This window comes from Hyperoodon ampullatus, assembly GCF_949752795.1.
Source record: "Hyperoodon ampullatus genome assembly, chromosome: 15".
Lineage (NCBI taxonomy): Eukaryota > Metazoa > Chordata > Mammalia > Artiodactyla > Ziphiidae > Hyperoodon > Hyperoodon ampullatus.
The window spans coordinates 18,749,827-18,764,368 of NC_136928.1; the positions used below are offsets into that span (position 1 = coordinate 18,749,827).

At 54.5% G+C, this 14,542-nt stretch overlaps 1 protein-coding gene across 1 annotated transcript; it reads right to left on the reverse strand.

The window, feature by feature from the left end:
* Positions 1-2,040: 2,040 nt before the first annotated feature.
* On the reverse strand, positions 2,041-14,031 carry CHST10 (carbohydrate sulfotransferase 10). Its single transcript, XM_079720409.1, has 6 exons — positions 14,008-14,031; positions 13,253-13,384; positions 8,466-8,557; positions 6,666-6,900; positions 4,139-4,244; positions 2,041-2,695 (listed from the first exon to the last, which is right to left on the reverse strand). Exons 2-6 carry the CDS (start codon positions 13,350-13,352, stop codon positions 2,158-2,160), a joined length of 1,071 nt encoding a protein of 356 aa, XP_079576535.1. The 5' UTR covers positions 13,353-13,384; positions 14,008-14,031; the 3' UTR covers positions 2,041-2,157.
* Positions 14,032-14,542: the final 511 nt, after the last annotated feature.

A 14,542-nucleotide genomic window follows, 5' to 3' on the forward strand; every position in this document is an offset into this window, starting at 1 on the left:
TCATGAAACTAAAATGTGTGAGAAGAAATCCAGTAAGAGAAAAGCGATCTAAGACACAAGCCTATTAAGTCAACCTAATATTATTAAACTTCCAAATTCAGGAACTGCCCTCCCTGCCTTAAGACCGCTTCTTGGAGGCAGAGTTGCTTCTTCTGTTTCTTTTTTTTTTTTTTTTTTTTTTGCAGTACGCGGGCCTCTCACTGTTGTGGCCATTCCCGCTGCAGAGCACAGGCTCCGGACGCGCAGGCCCAGCGGCCATGGCTCACGGGCCCAGCCGCTCCGCGGCATGTGGGATCTTCCCAGACCGGGGCACGAACCCGTATCCCCTGCATCGGCAGGCGGACTCTCAACCACTGCGCCACCAGGGAAGCCCCTTCTGTTTCTTTTTGAATCAGGCTGATGCTCCTTCTGAGTGCTCACCTGCACACTCCCTGCGGGGTCGCCCTTTCTAGCTGCCATCTCCTCCTCCCCCTGCCCCGCCAGGTGTCTCCCCTGGGAATAAGCTTCGCTCCACCCCACAGAGACACTCCTGCATCAGGTGCAGAATGATTTCAACAAGACTCTGCTCAAACAGGATAGAACAATGACTGATCCTGCAGCCTCTGCGTGTCAGCAGAGAGTGACGGGCCACCACGCAGGCTGCCCCTCCGCCGGCGTGGCGGGCGGGCACACGAGCCCCGCTCCTCCACTGCCGGCTCGCCCGCAGGCATCACGCAGGCCCGCGTGCCCCTCACCGTCACCAGGCCTCGGGGACGTTGCGTCCACGCAGCACCTGCCCTGGAACCGCGGCCCACGTCAGGTTGGCACGTGTTTTGTTTTGGTTTTTAATTTCATGTTACTTTCACATTTACAAACTCAGGAAGCCACACTGAGAAAGGGACGGTGGAGGCCGCCTGGAGGAAAAGCTGGGCTCCTGGGCCCTGTGCAGCCTGAGCGCTTGGGACTCTTCGCAGGGAAACTCTCCCGTACCTCGAGGGGCCTCACTGTCGGACGGCACCTGCAATGGTAGCCGTGGCCTGCTCTTCAGTGCCTGGAAGGTGTGTTAACTGCGGCTGCCTCGGCCCAGGAGTTTATTGCTGGTGAACTTGATTATCCAACTTACAGTCCAGGATGACGGCGTCATCAGAAATGGGTCCAGTGGTGCACATTTTGCTGAGACAAAAGGTGACTGAAATGTGTAAGCTGCACTGATTGGGCAATACTGGCATGTTGCCCGTGTTTGCCTTTGGCCCCCAGGAGGGCCTGGCCTTGGGGGAGACAGGTGGATACCCGCCCCCGCCCCACCCCGTGCCCATCCACGCGGGACCATCAGAGACAAGAGGCAGACAGTCATCAGGGCGGACGTGCCCAAGCCCAGGGCAGCCTGAGCTCCAGCACCCGGCCAGCTCTCCCTCTTCCCAGGCTCCCTTGAAGGTCCCCAAAGATGTTCCCTTTCTCAGGTGGGAAAAATGTACACTCCCCTCACTTTCCAAAACTGGATCTCTTGGGCTGAATGAGATAATCACTTGGCAGGCAGAGGTCTGGAAATCTGGCCCAGCAGCATACAGGCATGTGTTCTGAAGAGATGGACCTCTGGAGAGTGCCCTCGAGGCATCCCTGAACTCAGGAACAAAACGGTCCTGGAAAGAAGGGTCTGCCTCTGTGATTACAGTGGCGCCAAGATGAAACCCAGAGGTGTAATTACTCAGATTTGACCCATCTCGGCCCCTGGGATGTGTGCAGACCACTGGCTCTTCCATCTCTCCTGAAAGCGCTGGGTGCCATGTCTACAATCCCCTGGGGACAGGCATGACCGCCCCACCGTCTGGGGGAGCTGCAGGTGTCTGACAACCGAGGGAGGTGACTCGAGGCTGTATGATTTTGCCTCCCGTCTGTTCGACTGCAAATGTTTAGTCTCCTTCCCTGCTGCGGAGAGCAAAGGCCTGATGGCACTGGGGCTGGGGTGGGGGAGGGAGGCAGGGCCCGCCGTGCACTGTCTGTCCAAACTAGGTCATAACGGTCAGGGTCCAGCTTCACTGGCCAAGGCGCACCCAGGTCCATGGGAACTGAGGAGTGTTCAGGGGGAGTGTGACAGAGCAAAGTGTCATTTCTGTGCCCAGATCTCCACCTGGTTAGCCTCTGGTCTAACAAAGATACTTGAACTCACAGTCCTACACATTAGTTTAGCAAAAAATCTGGCTTCTGATACCCAAAGAGTTTAAAGTCCCCTTCAAAACGTGCATAGAGGCGCCGGATGTCTCGTTTGCTGATGCCCAGAAAGTAGTGCTCGACTTTGGTTCTGTTGTACGTGGTGATGCCCGGGGGGATGGTGGGGTAAGACACCAGGTGGTCGATGCCGGCCTCTTTCAAGATGTATGGGGCGTCGTCCTCCAGGGTCTCGTGGTGACCGATGACGCTGTACTTGATCTCGCAGGGTGCGCACAGTTCCACGTATGTCACCCAGTGGATGATGTGGTCCCCAAACTGAAGGTCCAGCCACCTATGGTTCGGATCACCCAGGTAGCGCACAAAGTCCTCAAACTGGATGCCCCTGGTCTCCGTTCGGTTCCTCCTGTACTTCCTGATGATGCCAGGTGCAATCTCGTGCCTGTACCAAGGCTCAAAGCGGGGGTTGTGAACAAACTTATCCTTAAACGCAGAAATCAGTCTCTCGAAGGGATCTCTTACGATAAAAAACTTGAAGTATGTCTTCAAGCTAAGGGAAAAAAATGAAGATGAAGAAGTTAACCTGATGCTGCTGGTGGTGCTGGCTGTGGGTTGTGAGGAAGAGTGAAGCGTGATGGCTGGAGCAGTGGCAGCCACCAGGCTGAGCCCTGTGCCAAGTGCACTGCATGTGGCTCTTACTTAATCCACACAGCCACCCTTGGAAGCAGATCCTGTTATGGACCCATTTTACAGGTTGAGGAAATGGAGGCTCAGAGACCTTAACTGTCCAAGACCACAGTACTCATCACCCTCGGGGCTGCTGTGAAGACATCTATTTAACCCATGTTTTGTTTCACTTGAGTAGTTTGAAACTTCAGGAATGTTTGAAAGTTTTGTTCCTGTGCAGAAAACCGTTAAGGGCAGGAACGCTGACTGAGCTAGGAACAGCTGAGGCCTGAGAATGACTCTAAGGGTACATCTTTAAAAACTCAATTCAAAATTTCCAGGGGAAGGAAAATGGGGGGCAGAGTAGGCGGGGGAAGAGGAAAGCTAGAGTGAGGCTCCAGTCTCCAGCTGGAGGAAGGGGGTCTGGGGGAGCTGCCAGTGGGAGGGGTGGTGGCGCAGGGGTACCCCCGTGAAGGGCCTCTACTGACAGCGATGACGACACTGCTGTGACTCCGTGCGCTCACCCAGGCCAGAGACCCTCTCAGTGCTGCAGGTCTCAGCGTGTCTACTCTCACAAATGCCCCGCAGGATCGCTGCTGAGGGGGGTGACAGGACCGCCCTCCCCCAGGAGGGTCTCTGACCCGGCATTTGACACCTGCCTTCTAAGGCTGTACACGTTGGCAAGAGTGAGTAACCAACACTGGAAGCAACGAAAATCAAGTAGCTGAAAAGCAAGGGAGGTCAAAGGTCATTCGGTGCCCTGACACTGACTAGCGTATTATGTACCTGTTCCTTTTAAACCTTGTTCTACGGGGCCACATCACAGCTGTCAAGACAACTGTCCGATCAGCTAAGGAATTTTCCTTCCTTGTGGTTGGTGAGGCCTGTCTCTCTCCACCTCTGCTGGGTCCAGCCGATCCCGCCATCCCCCAGGGGCAGCTGCCGCGAAGGCAGGCGTAACCCCTTGGGAGAAAATGAAAAATGAAGTGGGGCTTCCCTGCAACCCAAATCCCTTTCTTATGAAATGAAGGTCATGTTCAGTAAGAAATCCATAAAACTTAACAAAATCAGAGCAGAACAAAAACGACCACTCATTTCTATAAGACAGTTACGCAACCTTCATTTTAATGGCCTGCATGAAGGTTAGGGTGGAGAAGACATTCAGAACTTCTCACAGAGACGTGAATTTAAATGCGCTGAACGCTGGGCGTAGGCCCGGCTGCCTCTCACCAGCACAAACCAGTAGCTCTTGGAGCCATCTGGGAAACACGGCAAGTACAGAGCCGAGCCTGGGCGTTTTCTCAGCACCCCCCACCCCTGCTCCTACCGCTTCTGAATTTCTGCATCGCTGAAGGAAGAGAGACGCGGGAGGCCGTTCTTCTCGTGGTCGTGCACCACGCTTTCAGGGATCTCTTCGATGGAAGGAAAGGCTCCTGGGAGGCAAACAGGGAGAGGGCGTGTTGGGGATGCTGCCTTTAAAGACAGATGCCCGTCTCGAAGCCCGGGCCCGCGTTCCCCATGGGCCACGTTTAGGTCTTTGAATTTCAACTGCTTCTGTGGGCAGGATGAGAGTGAAGAAAAGCTTCTGGTGATCCACAGGCCATCTGGAGGAAAGAGACGAGTTAGGAGGAGGGAGAGGGAGGGAGCAACGGCTACAGCAACGAGCACCTAAATCGGGTTTGATCTGCCACAAAAGAAAGATCAGTGCCTGCTAGCAGAATGCCCAAAACCTGCAATACTGACTCTGCTCTGGAACTGGGGGAAACTGCCAGAGAACTGGGACCATGAAACCCACAGCTAGCAGAAATAAAGACACAGAGGTAGAGACCAAATGTATGGACACCAAGGGGGAAAGCGGGGGTGGGTGGGATGAACTGGGAGACTGGGATTGACATACAGACACTATTGATACTAGGTATAAAATAGGTAACTAATGAGAACCTGCTGTACAGCACAGGGAACTGTACTCAATGCTCTGTGGTGACCTAACTGGGAAGGAAATCCAAAAAAGAGGGGATACATGTATACGTACAGCTAATTCATTTTGCTGTACAGAAGAAACTAACACAACATTGTAAAGCAACTGTACTCCAGTAAAAATTAATTAAAACAAAACAAAACAAAACAACAACACACTGCTGATCCACGCCCGCAGCCCGGGCTCGGGCCCGTCACTCCCAGCGTGACATCGCCCAGGCCTAAGAGGTTCCTAGGTAACCTCACAGCATCCCAGACTGGCAGCGGCCAAGAAGTTTGGTGCTGGACAAGTCAGGCTGATGCTGTGCGAGTGATGTGATATATTCGAAGCACGGCTCAGAGGAGGACACGGAGTGTCTGAGGAGAAGGCAGGGCAGGGCCGAGAGCCACAGCTCCAGGTCCAGGCTGCAGAGTGGAACCTGGGGGGCCCATCCTAGGGTTGGAGGGTTGGGCAGGTGCTTCACTCTTTTCTCAACTTAGACAAATGGAAATAAAGCATCATTGTGCTGGGGTGCTACCCAAGCCTCTGCAACCCTTCATGTGCACCTTTGTGTTAACCTTGCCATGTTAAACTCAGAGTCTGGCAGGGAAGGATCCCTGTTGGGCCATCTAAGCAGTGATCACAGCCTCCACAGAATATTTAAGCCCCGATCCAGAACCCTGTGCTAATAAGTACAGCGGATGGATGGCTATAAAACAAGCAAGACGCACATCTGCTCTCAAGGGGCCAACAGAAGAGCCAGCTCTATGGATCTGCAGCTGGACCTGCTCTGGTACCTGTCGCCATGCAGGTGCATCTATGGACAGCTGAAGGCAGCCCCGGGACTGTCCTTTTCCTATCACATGGCCTGGCGAACTGCTCCCGCTTCTATCCTGCCCTCATCAACGGGTTCTTCTTCTTCAAAGTCTAATGCGTCACACAGTGGTAGCAAACCTGTAAGACTTTTGTACATTTGTTGTTTTAAATCTGATCTGTAAGCTCATTCTCCGATGTCAAAAATCGAACATACTGCCTGATTACTCAAGAAGTGCACTGATTATAAGCAGAAGATAAGGCGGGTGTCTCCCTTTTCTTTCCCAACGAACCAGGGAAGAGGCCGAATGACACCCAACTCCGACATCACCTCTGAGAGCAGCGGCAGGCCTGGGGGGCCACGGGACGGAGAGCCCAGGGCCGTGTCCCATGGGGCTCCGAGGTCTGATTCCTGATCCAGGAGTCACACAGCTGTCTACTGGAACTATGTTTCTTTTGAAGCTGAATTTAAGACAGAGCCCATAATTATCTTGGGTCAATTCAGAGCAACTGGAGTTTAAACAAACACAGTGTCTGAAAAGAGTGGTGAGGAATCAAAGACTGTGGTGCATGAGGGCACTCTCCAATGATCTAATTTGCTCCCGAGTAAACACCAGATTTCCTGAAGCAGGCGGATTAAACCCCCCAATACGGATGCTCAGTGTAAGATGGGGACAATTGCAGGCGGGGAGGCCCCCAGACCCACCAGTGTCTGGGTGTGGGTCCTTCTCAGCACAGGAGGGCAGCTGTGAGGACAGCTGCTGGATGGCCCAGTCAGTGTGGAGCCCTGACCTCCCAGGACAGAGTGAGTGACTTGTAAGAATCAACGCAGGGACTCTGAAGAGAAGCCACGGGATCCACCGGGCAGGCAGAGACAGGGGAGCCAGGAGGCCCTGGCCGTGGGTGTGCAGCACCTGGGTGAACCCCGCCAACTTCTAAGGTGGACACGAAGAGGAGAAACGCCAGCACGCTGTCTGTGGGTCACCGGCCCTTCCGGGGCTCCTCTCTCGGCCGCCCTCCCCCACGCCCCCGCCCGGGCCCCGGCCGCCCTCCCCGCAGACCCTGAGGCCCAGCGAGGACCCACCGTTCAGCACGATCAGCACTTTCTTCCACTGGGTGTTGCCCACCTTGGGCGTCTGGCAGAAGAGGATCTCGTGCTTGTCACAGACGAATATCCGGTCGAGGACGAACTTGGAGACGGCGGCGTGGGAGAGGTTCCTCAGGGCGTCCTCCCTGCACACGTTTCTGACGAGCTCCAGGCGTTGCATATAGACCAAGGGTTGAACGAGCCGCCCTGCCGGCAGCATCCTCCCGGTCAGCTGCAGGGAATGGAGACAAAACGGGCACAAGAGCTTCATTAGCAGAACGGGGCGTGCCGGGCATTAACTCACGGGGGCCGGAGCCTGGGGGGGCTGTCCCCCCAGAAGCAGCAGGACGGAGGGCGTGAGTCACCGCTGCGGCCCGGGGTCCAGGCTGCGTGGATGCGCTGGACCACAGTGCAGCCAGAGACGGCTGACCCTGTCTCCTCATCCTCAGCCTGGACAAGCCGCGGGGGCGGGTGGGCTGTCTGCCTGTCGCTGTGCTGATGGCGCCATGGCCCATGGCTTCCTGGCAACGGCAGGATATCCTCCATTCAGCGATTTGAGGGAAGGCCAGCTTCTGCCCCCTGGCTCTCCCTCCATGTAACCTGGGTGTAAGTTTGTGGACTGTACCTAAGAACCCGCTGTCTACACAGACGGTGGCTGTTTTGAAGATAACCTGGTACATTGGTGTATCTGGTTTATTAATTTAAGAAAACACCTTAGGTCATTCAGTGTGGGTTTTTAAAAAGCAGGAACCATTATTCCACTTCCTCAAGGCTGAGCACACAATTATATTTCTCCGACATGCGGCTTCAGGTGAGGAGAGGGGCTCTGCCTGGCAGTCAGGTCAGTGGTACCAGTGGTTTAGCTGCTGTGAGCAGGTGATGGAGCCCATCAGCACTGGTTCTGCTCTAAGGAGTCACGAGACCAGGTGAGAAGATCCATGTGAACTGTGGGGTGAAGGCTGTGATGCCAGAAACCCAGGTGTGTGCTGTCTAGACTTTGCTGGATTCTTTCTGTTGACCCTTACGTGCAGCTCATGGGCAGGACTGTCCCTTCTGTGGCTTTAATGCTGGGCTGATAAACATCTTTAGAGCTGGCTCTCCTCACCTCATTTCTTCCTGCACGAGGGCAACCTGAACCTTCCATCCAGACCCGGCACAGGGGCCAGCAGGGGGAGAAGGGGGTCCCAGGAGTGCGCCCCTCACCTTGGCTGGGGGACGATTAGGAATTTACGTGCAAAAGGAGCCTGGGGAGAAATTGGAGTCAGAGTGTCAGGGAAGGTGAGCACGGGGTGAAGGTCGGCGGCCCTGGGCTCTGCTGCTAACTCCCCCGTGACCCTGGATGATTAGCCTTTTTCCTACCCTCAGATCTCTCATCCACACCGCCCGGAGGCTGGACTAGCTGCCCCGTAACTCTATAAAGTTCCAGGATTCCCAGGATTCGGGGGCGGAGATCTTTCCCCTCGACTCGCCCAACATCCCCAATCCACCCATCACAAAGCTCATTCTCGGCTGGGCGGGAACCCAACACAGTCAACACTCCAGAGCACCCACGATGCACAAGGTCCACTGACCGTGACTCCCCCGGCCAGACACTAAAAACAAGCGGAAAGGTGCAGAAGCAGCGACCCTAAAGCCGAGCATGACAGTAAGTGGAAACCAGCCGATGAGGGCAGGGAGGGAGGGGAGGCTGTTCCCCGTGACGGGGGACCCGCTGGGGCCGGAGGGGTGAGCAGGTGAGAGGGAGACACCGGGGAAGAACGGGCAGAGGGGTCAGTGCCGCGGCCTGGCTGTGCCCACCTTCAGCTCCTCAGGGAAGTGCGTCTCTCTCAGCGACCTCCCCGCATCGGGCGCGGCCGTCAGGAACAGAAGCTCCTGCTTGGCGCTGTAGGCTAGGAGACATAGAGAGGTTAAAACGTCTTCCCATGGAGGGGCAGACACTCCGATCAGTGCCACAGCCCAGAGGCCCCAGGAAGAGACCCGCACAAACACACCCAAGTGATAGCTGACAAGGCGCAAAAGCAATGCGGTGGGGGAGCATTTTTTCAACAAATGGTACCCGAGCAACTGGATGCCCCCAGACAAAGAAGAAGCCTTTCCCTAAACCTCACCCTTTATTCGAGATTAGCACTTAGATGTGAAACAAAAAACTATAAAACTTCTTAAAGAGCACAGGAGTAAATCTTTGGAAAAACTGATAAACTGAATCTCATCAAAATTTAAAACCTTTGCTCGGCAAAGACCCTATGACAAGGATGGCAAGAGAAGCTACAGACTGGGAGAAACTATCTGCAAACCACACGTCTGACCAAGGACTGGCATATCTAGAATATGTAAAGAGCTCTTAAATCTCAACAGTAAAAAAAAAAAAAAAAACGCAAACAATCCCATTAGAAAATGAGCAAAAACAGGAACAGACATTTCACCAAAGAGGATCTAGAGGTGGAAAAGGAACATATGAGAAGATGTTCAACGTCATTAGTCATCAGGCAAATGCAAATTAAGACCACAGTGAGATATCACTGCACACCTATCAAAATGCTTAAAACAAAAACAGTGAAAACTCCAAATGCTAGTGAGGAGGCAGAAAAAGGAATCACTAATACATGGTTGGTGGGAATATAAAATGGTACAGCAGCTCTCAGAAACTCTAGAAGAAGCAGTTTCTTCAAAAATTAAGCATTCAACTACAATATGACCCAGCAATTGCATTCCTGGGCATTTATCCCAGAGAAATGAAAAATTATGTCACAAAAACCTACACACGAATGTTCACAACAGTTTTATTTATAACAGCCCCAAACTGAAACAACTCAGCTATCCTTCAACAGGTGAATGGTTAATCAAACACTGGTACATCCATTCCATTGAATACTACTCAGCACTAAAAAGGAACAAACTATTGATACACACAATAAATTGGATGCATCTCCATGTGACCATGTTGAATTTAAAAGGCCAATCCCCAAAGGTCAAATAACATATATAACATTCTTGAAAGGACAAAATGATGGAGAGGGGCTTCCCTGGTGGCGCAGTGGTGGAGAGTCCGCCTGCCGATGCAGGGGACACGGGTTCGTGCCCCGGTCCGGGAGGATCCCACATGCCGCAGAGCGGCTGGGTCCGTGAGCCATGGCCGCTGGGCCTGCGCGTCCGGAGCCTGTGCTCCGCAGTGGGAGAGACCACAACAGTGAGAGGCCCGCGTACCGCAAAAAAAAAAAAAAAAAAAAAAAAAAAAAAAAAAATGATGGAGAGGAGAACAGATTAGTGGTTGTCAAGGGGGGAAGGGGCAGGGGTGGGGAGTGGGAGGTGGGTGTGGCTACAGAAGGGCAACTGGAGGGATCCTGGTGGTGATGGAGATGTTGTGCATCGTGACTGCATCCTTGTCAATACCCTTCTTGTGACTCTGCACTGTGGTTTTGCAACGTGTTACACTGGGGCAAAAGAGTAAAGGGTACATCGGACTCTCTTATACAACTGCACGTGACTGTACAACGACCTCAAAATTAAAAGTTTAGGGCTCCCCTGGTGGCGCAGTGGTTGAGAGTCCGCCTGCCGATGCAGGGGACATGAGTTCGTGCCCCGGTCCGGGAGGATCCCACATGCTGCGGAGCAGCTGGGCCCGTGAGCCACGGCCGCTGAGCCTGCGCGTCCAGAGCCTGTGCTCTGCAACGGGAGAGGCCACGACAGTGAGAGGCCTGCGTACCGCAAAAAAAAAAAAAAAAAAAAAAAGAACAGGTAGGTGAGAATTGGATGCTGGAACAGAACCCACTTCCCAGGGGACAGAGCTGGAAGGAGCTGCCCATGGACACTGAGGGCACCCAGCTCCCTGAACACTGAGGCCATGGATTTGCCGCCCGCTTTACAGGGATGGAACTTCCCCACACAGAACACCACTGTGTGTTAGTTACTTCCTTGTGATGACAGTTCACAGTGGGCTTCTGGTTCAAAAGCAGAAACACTGAACGCGAGTAAAATAAATTCCAACACATGAGGAAATCTCTCACGGCCACACATTTACCAGCCTCCCTCGGTTTCCTGTAGGAGCCCGAGATCCACTGGGGGGGTGAGCTGCCTCTCAAGACAGAGGGGGCCCGAGGACTGAGCCACGGTGCTCCAGGGAGCTGAGGCCTGAACTTCTGGGGGGCCCGCTCCCTGCTCAGTCACCCAGGCCAGCAAGACACCATGCATGTGAGCTGGCTTCCTGCACCCGAACCCAGCCAGCAGACACCCACCTTCATGATCGCAGCCAGGGACTTGGGGACAATTAGATAAGATCTGTGTGGTCGAGAAAGGCTGGGTTATGTTTGAGCCCAACAACAAAGGGTTAGGGTTTGGGGTTCGGGGTTAGGGGTTAGGGTCCTCACTCAGTCCACAGCACGACACGGAGCTGCATCCCCACTGGAGACCGGCTCCTCCGTGCTGCCCGAGGGGGAAACGGGAGCTGGCCGGTGAGCTCCGGCTCTCACGTGCCCTCCAGGAGCGGCCCGCCACCGCGCTCCCACGCACGGACCCCAGCAACTACGCGGGACGCCCAAGGGCACGAGGACCACCGTGCGCCTCATGGGGCTGGAGCCACTGGGGAGACCCTGGTGAGAGCCCTCAGGGCAGCAGCAGACCTTCTCTGCAGTTTCCACATCCTAAGGCCTCTCAGCCTGCTCTGTAGGGCCACCTGCCACCCACTCACTTTCCGCTCCCCTTCCCCGAACCTTCTCAAGCTTCTACACTTTTCTGAAAACACTCAGCATAAAACCTGCCCCGTCACAGCAGCGACACCTCGTTTATCAGATGCCCCTGAGACACGAGGTGCTCTTCAGAGGCCTTACTGCTAGATCATATTCAAACTCAGAGGCACACGTCTTATTTAATTATTTGGGGTGGAATATAAAATATATTACATACACTCCTCATGTTTAAATAAAATAAACCACAAACAATTCAACCTCACGGCTCGCCTTTCAAGTGCCTCCCTTACCAGGAGGTGACATTAAAGGAATCACGGGTGAAATGTGTAGACTTAGTGACACCATTTCATGTTCTCTGCAGCTTTGTTACTTGTGCAGTTTCCCAGCCACGTTCCCACTGGTGGTCCTCACCTGGGGCCCCCGCCTAGAGATTCTGCCCCCTGGTCTCTGCTGGGCCTGGGCAGCAGGAGGTATACACAGTCCCCATGGGATTTTAAAGTGCCCTGGGGACGAGAACCACTGCTCTCTTAACAAGGGGTCTCCACTATCGGTGACATTAACTGGTGGGGGGAGCTGCCCCGCAGCAAATGGCTGGGCTGAGATCCGCAGCTCAAATTCCAACAACCTTCCCAGACGTGGCCTGTGCCGTCCTGACAGCGGCCCTGGTTCCCAGTGTGACCGTGATTAGCTGTGACACCCCGTGATGCTCTTGGCCACCCCAGATGCCTGCAGCTGTGACTCCACCTTCTCCGGGCTGTGAAAGCCTCTCGGGCTCCTGGAAGATGAGGGTAGCATTGAGATGACAGCCAGTTGAGCCCCGATAACGTTACTGACCTGAAACTGCAGAGTTGAGAACCCCCCTGGTGGCTTATTTCAGCGCCTCCCTCTTCCGCCTGCAGATCTGCCTTCCAACCTTGCCCCTCTACAGGGAGGATGGAAGCAGGGGGTGTGGGGCATTGGGCAGCCTCAGCACAGCCGGGCACACCCCTGGGGGCTCTCCAGGATGAGCAGGGCCCGGAGCCCGCTGGCCACACAAACGGCACGGGCTGTGCAGCCCCCGGGCGTAAATCAGCAGAAGACTGGTGTGATCCTTTTCTACATCCCTTCCTCAAGGGCCACCGCCTGCAGGCGGACATGCCAAGCCTCGTGCAGGATAAGGATGCTGTGCGCTTCCTCCCTATCAGGGTGGCGGTGCCAGGACACTCTAAGGCCGCTCACGAGCCTTTTCAACATCTCCCGTGCACCCTGCCTCGTGCTGCCCCTGAAGGAGTGGCCTCAGGGTTCAAGATGACCGTCCCCGCAGCTCCTCACTCCTGCCCAGCACCTCACAGGTCACTCACAGGGCCTCACGGTGTCCAGGTCGGGCTTGGAGCTGTCAGAGCAGGGAGCACGCCCATTCCACAGAAAAAATACTAAGGTCCCGGTAAGCGAAGGGTGACGGCACGAACTAGACACAGCTCTTCTGAGGCTGGGTTGTGTGCTCTTAATATGTCCTCATCTGAGCGCCTACATCAGGTCAAGGGGAGTTAAAAAAAAATCCTCGAGGACGACCCAACACATATATTAGACCACCTTCCTTCCAGGGTGCTGAAGGTGACCTTCAAACACGTGGCCACCAGCAGGCAGCATCATCACCGGGCACATACGCAGCATCTCTCAACGACACCAAGCAGGGCTGGTGCCCAAACCCACAGGCTGCGAGGAGAAGGACCCTTCATCCCCGCCCACCTCCTCTCAAGAACCCTCTGCAACATCAAGGATTTGGACGCCGTGACCTCCAAGTCCCTTCTGGGTCAGAGTCACTTGATTCCGTGTCACCACTCATCCAAGCAGGTACCTGGGAACAGTACCACAGCAAGGTCTGAATTCGCCAAAATCCATTCCATGAGGAGGTGTACCTACCATCAGGGTCCTTAAAGGTCAGTGTGATGAACTTGCTGGCCACCATGAACATGAAAATCACCCAAAAGCATGTGGCCAACAGAAGCCACTGGTGGTGCATGTTGTCAAATGTCAGCCATTCAGTGATTCTTCCTGGAAAACACAAGCAAAATGGCCCTGCTGCTTACAAATAAATCAATTAAACAGAAGGTAATAAAAGAATGGGCAATTTCAGTTAATAGCCTCAATACAAATATTTCTGAATTTTTTTCTATTGATACCAAGGGTGTTTTGACTTATTATTTAACTTAACATCATATTTTTAATTAATAGCAACTTATCAAGTTGATAATTAAATAAAATTTAAAACACTTTACCAGAAAGTAGCCATTTCTATTTGATCTTGGAACACGTGATAGGACTTCACTTCTGCAGATGTGCCTGTTCACTCTTTCTGGCCCAGGCTACTGTGTCCCTGGCATCTGGCACCTGCCAGGGCCTGGAAGCCGGGGCACGAGGGGGCCTGCCGAGGGCCGGACCTTTGGGTAAGCCTCAGAGGGCAGACGCCATCCTGATGCGATTCCAAGCAGGCTGGGTTTAAAATCCTGACTCGCTGACAAGCTGCGGCCACACCCACTGAGCTTGGAGAATCTCTGAAACCCGAGAAACGAACCCCGGAGCGTCCCGGCTCCGCCCACTTGCCCGCCAGCGCCTGCGCGGAACCTCGGGGGTGGGCGTTTCTCAGGCTATCGCTGCCCGGGAGTGACGCGGGGTACCTGGGTCCTCAGCGGGTCACACGGTCACACTCTGCTGCAGGGGACACAGAAGAACCGGAAGTTGCACTCGATTCTTTGCAAGAGAGAGAAAAAAAGTGCTTCGTGTCACCTTTAACACGGGGCTTCCTGAAGCCAAACCAAGCCACTTGGAGAGAGAGACCATGCTGGGCTGGGTTGGCGTCCGCGGGCTGTCGGCCCGTCCATCACCCCCGGGGCAGCAGGGAGCTGGTCTGTTGCACGTGCGCTGACGGCAGACAGTTTTGGAGCCTGAGTGCACCTGGTGGACAGGGCTCAGGAGGGCCCGGGCATCGGCCTTCCTCCTGCCTCAACGACAGATCCTTGCCTCTGAGGCCCTCACGGCGACCTGGATTCCCTCCCGCAAGGGGTTCTCTGGCCTGCGATGGGGAGCTCCGCCCGCAGTCCAGCCCACACCTGCACCTGCATTCTCAGGTCTCCACGCAGCAGGCGCACCATGTTTCCCGGGGTCCCCTGGTAGGGCTGCCACATTAAACATATGAAAACACAGGGTGCCCCG

Bases quoted from the DNA above. Each gene is read 5' to 3' on its own strand.
- CHST10 (XM_079720409.1), bottom strand. From the start codon at position 13,352: ATGCACCACCAGTGGCTTCTGTTGGCCACATGCTTTTGGGTGATTTTC. The intron at 8,558-13,252 runs GTAGGTACACCT...TATGTCTCCTAG, and splicing joins GACCTTTAAGGACCCTGATG to CCTACAGCGCCAAGCAGGAG. The intron at 6,901-8,465 runs GTGGGCACAGCC...CATTCCCTGCAG, and splicing joins ACTTCCCTGAGGAGCTGAAG to CTGACCGGGAGGATGCTGCC.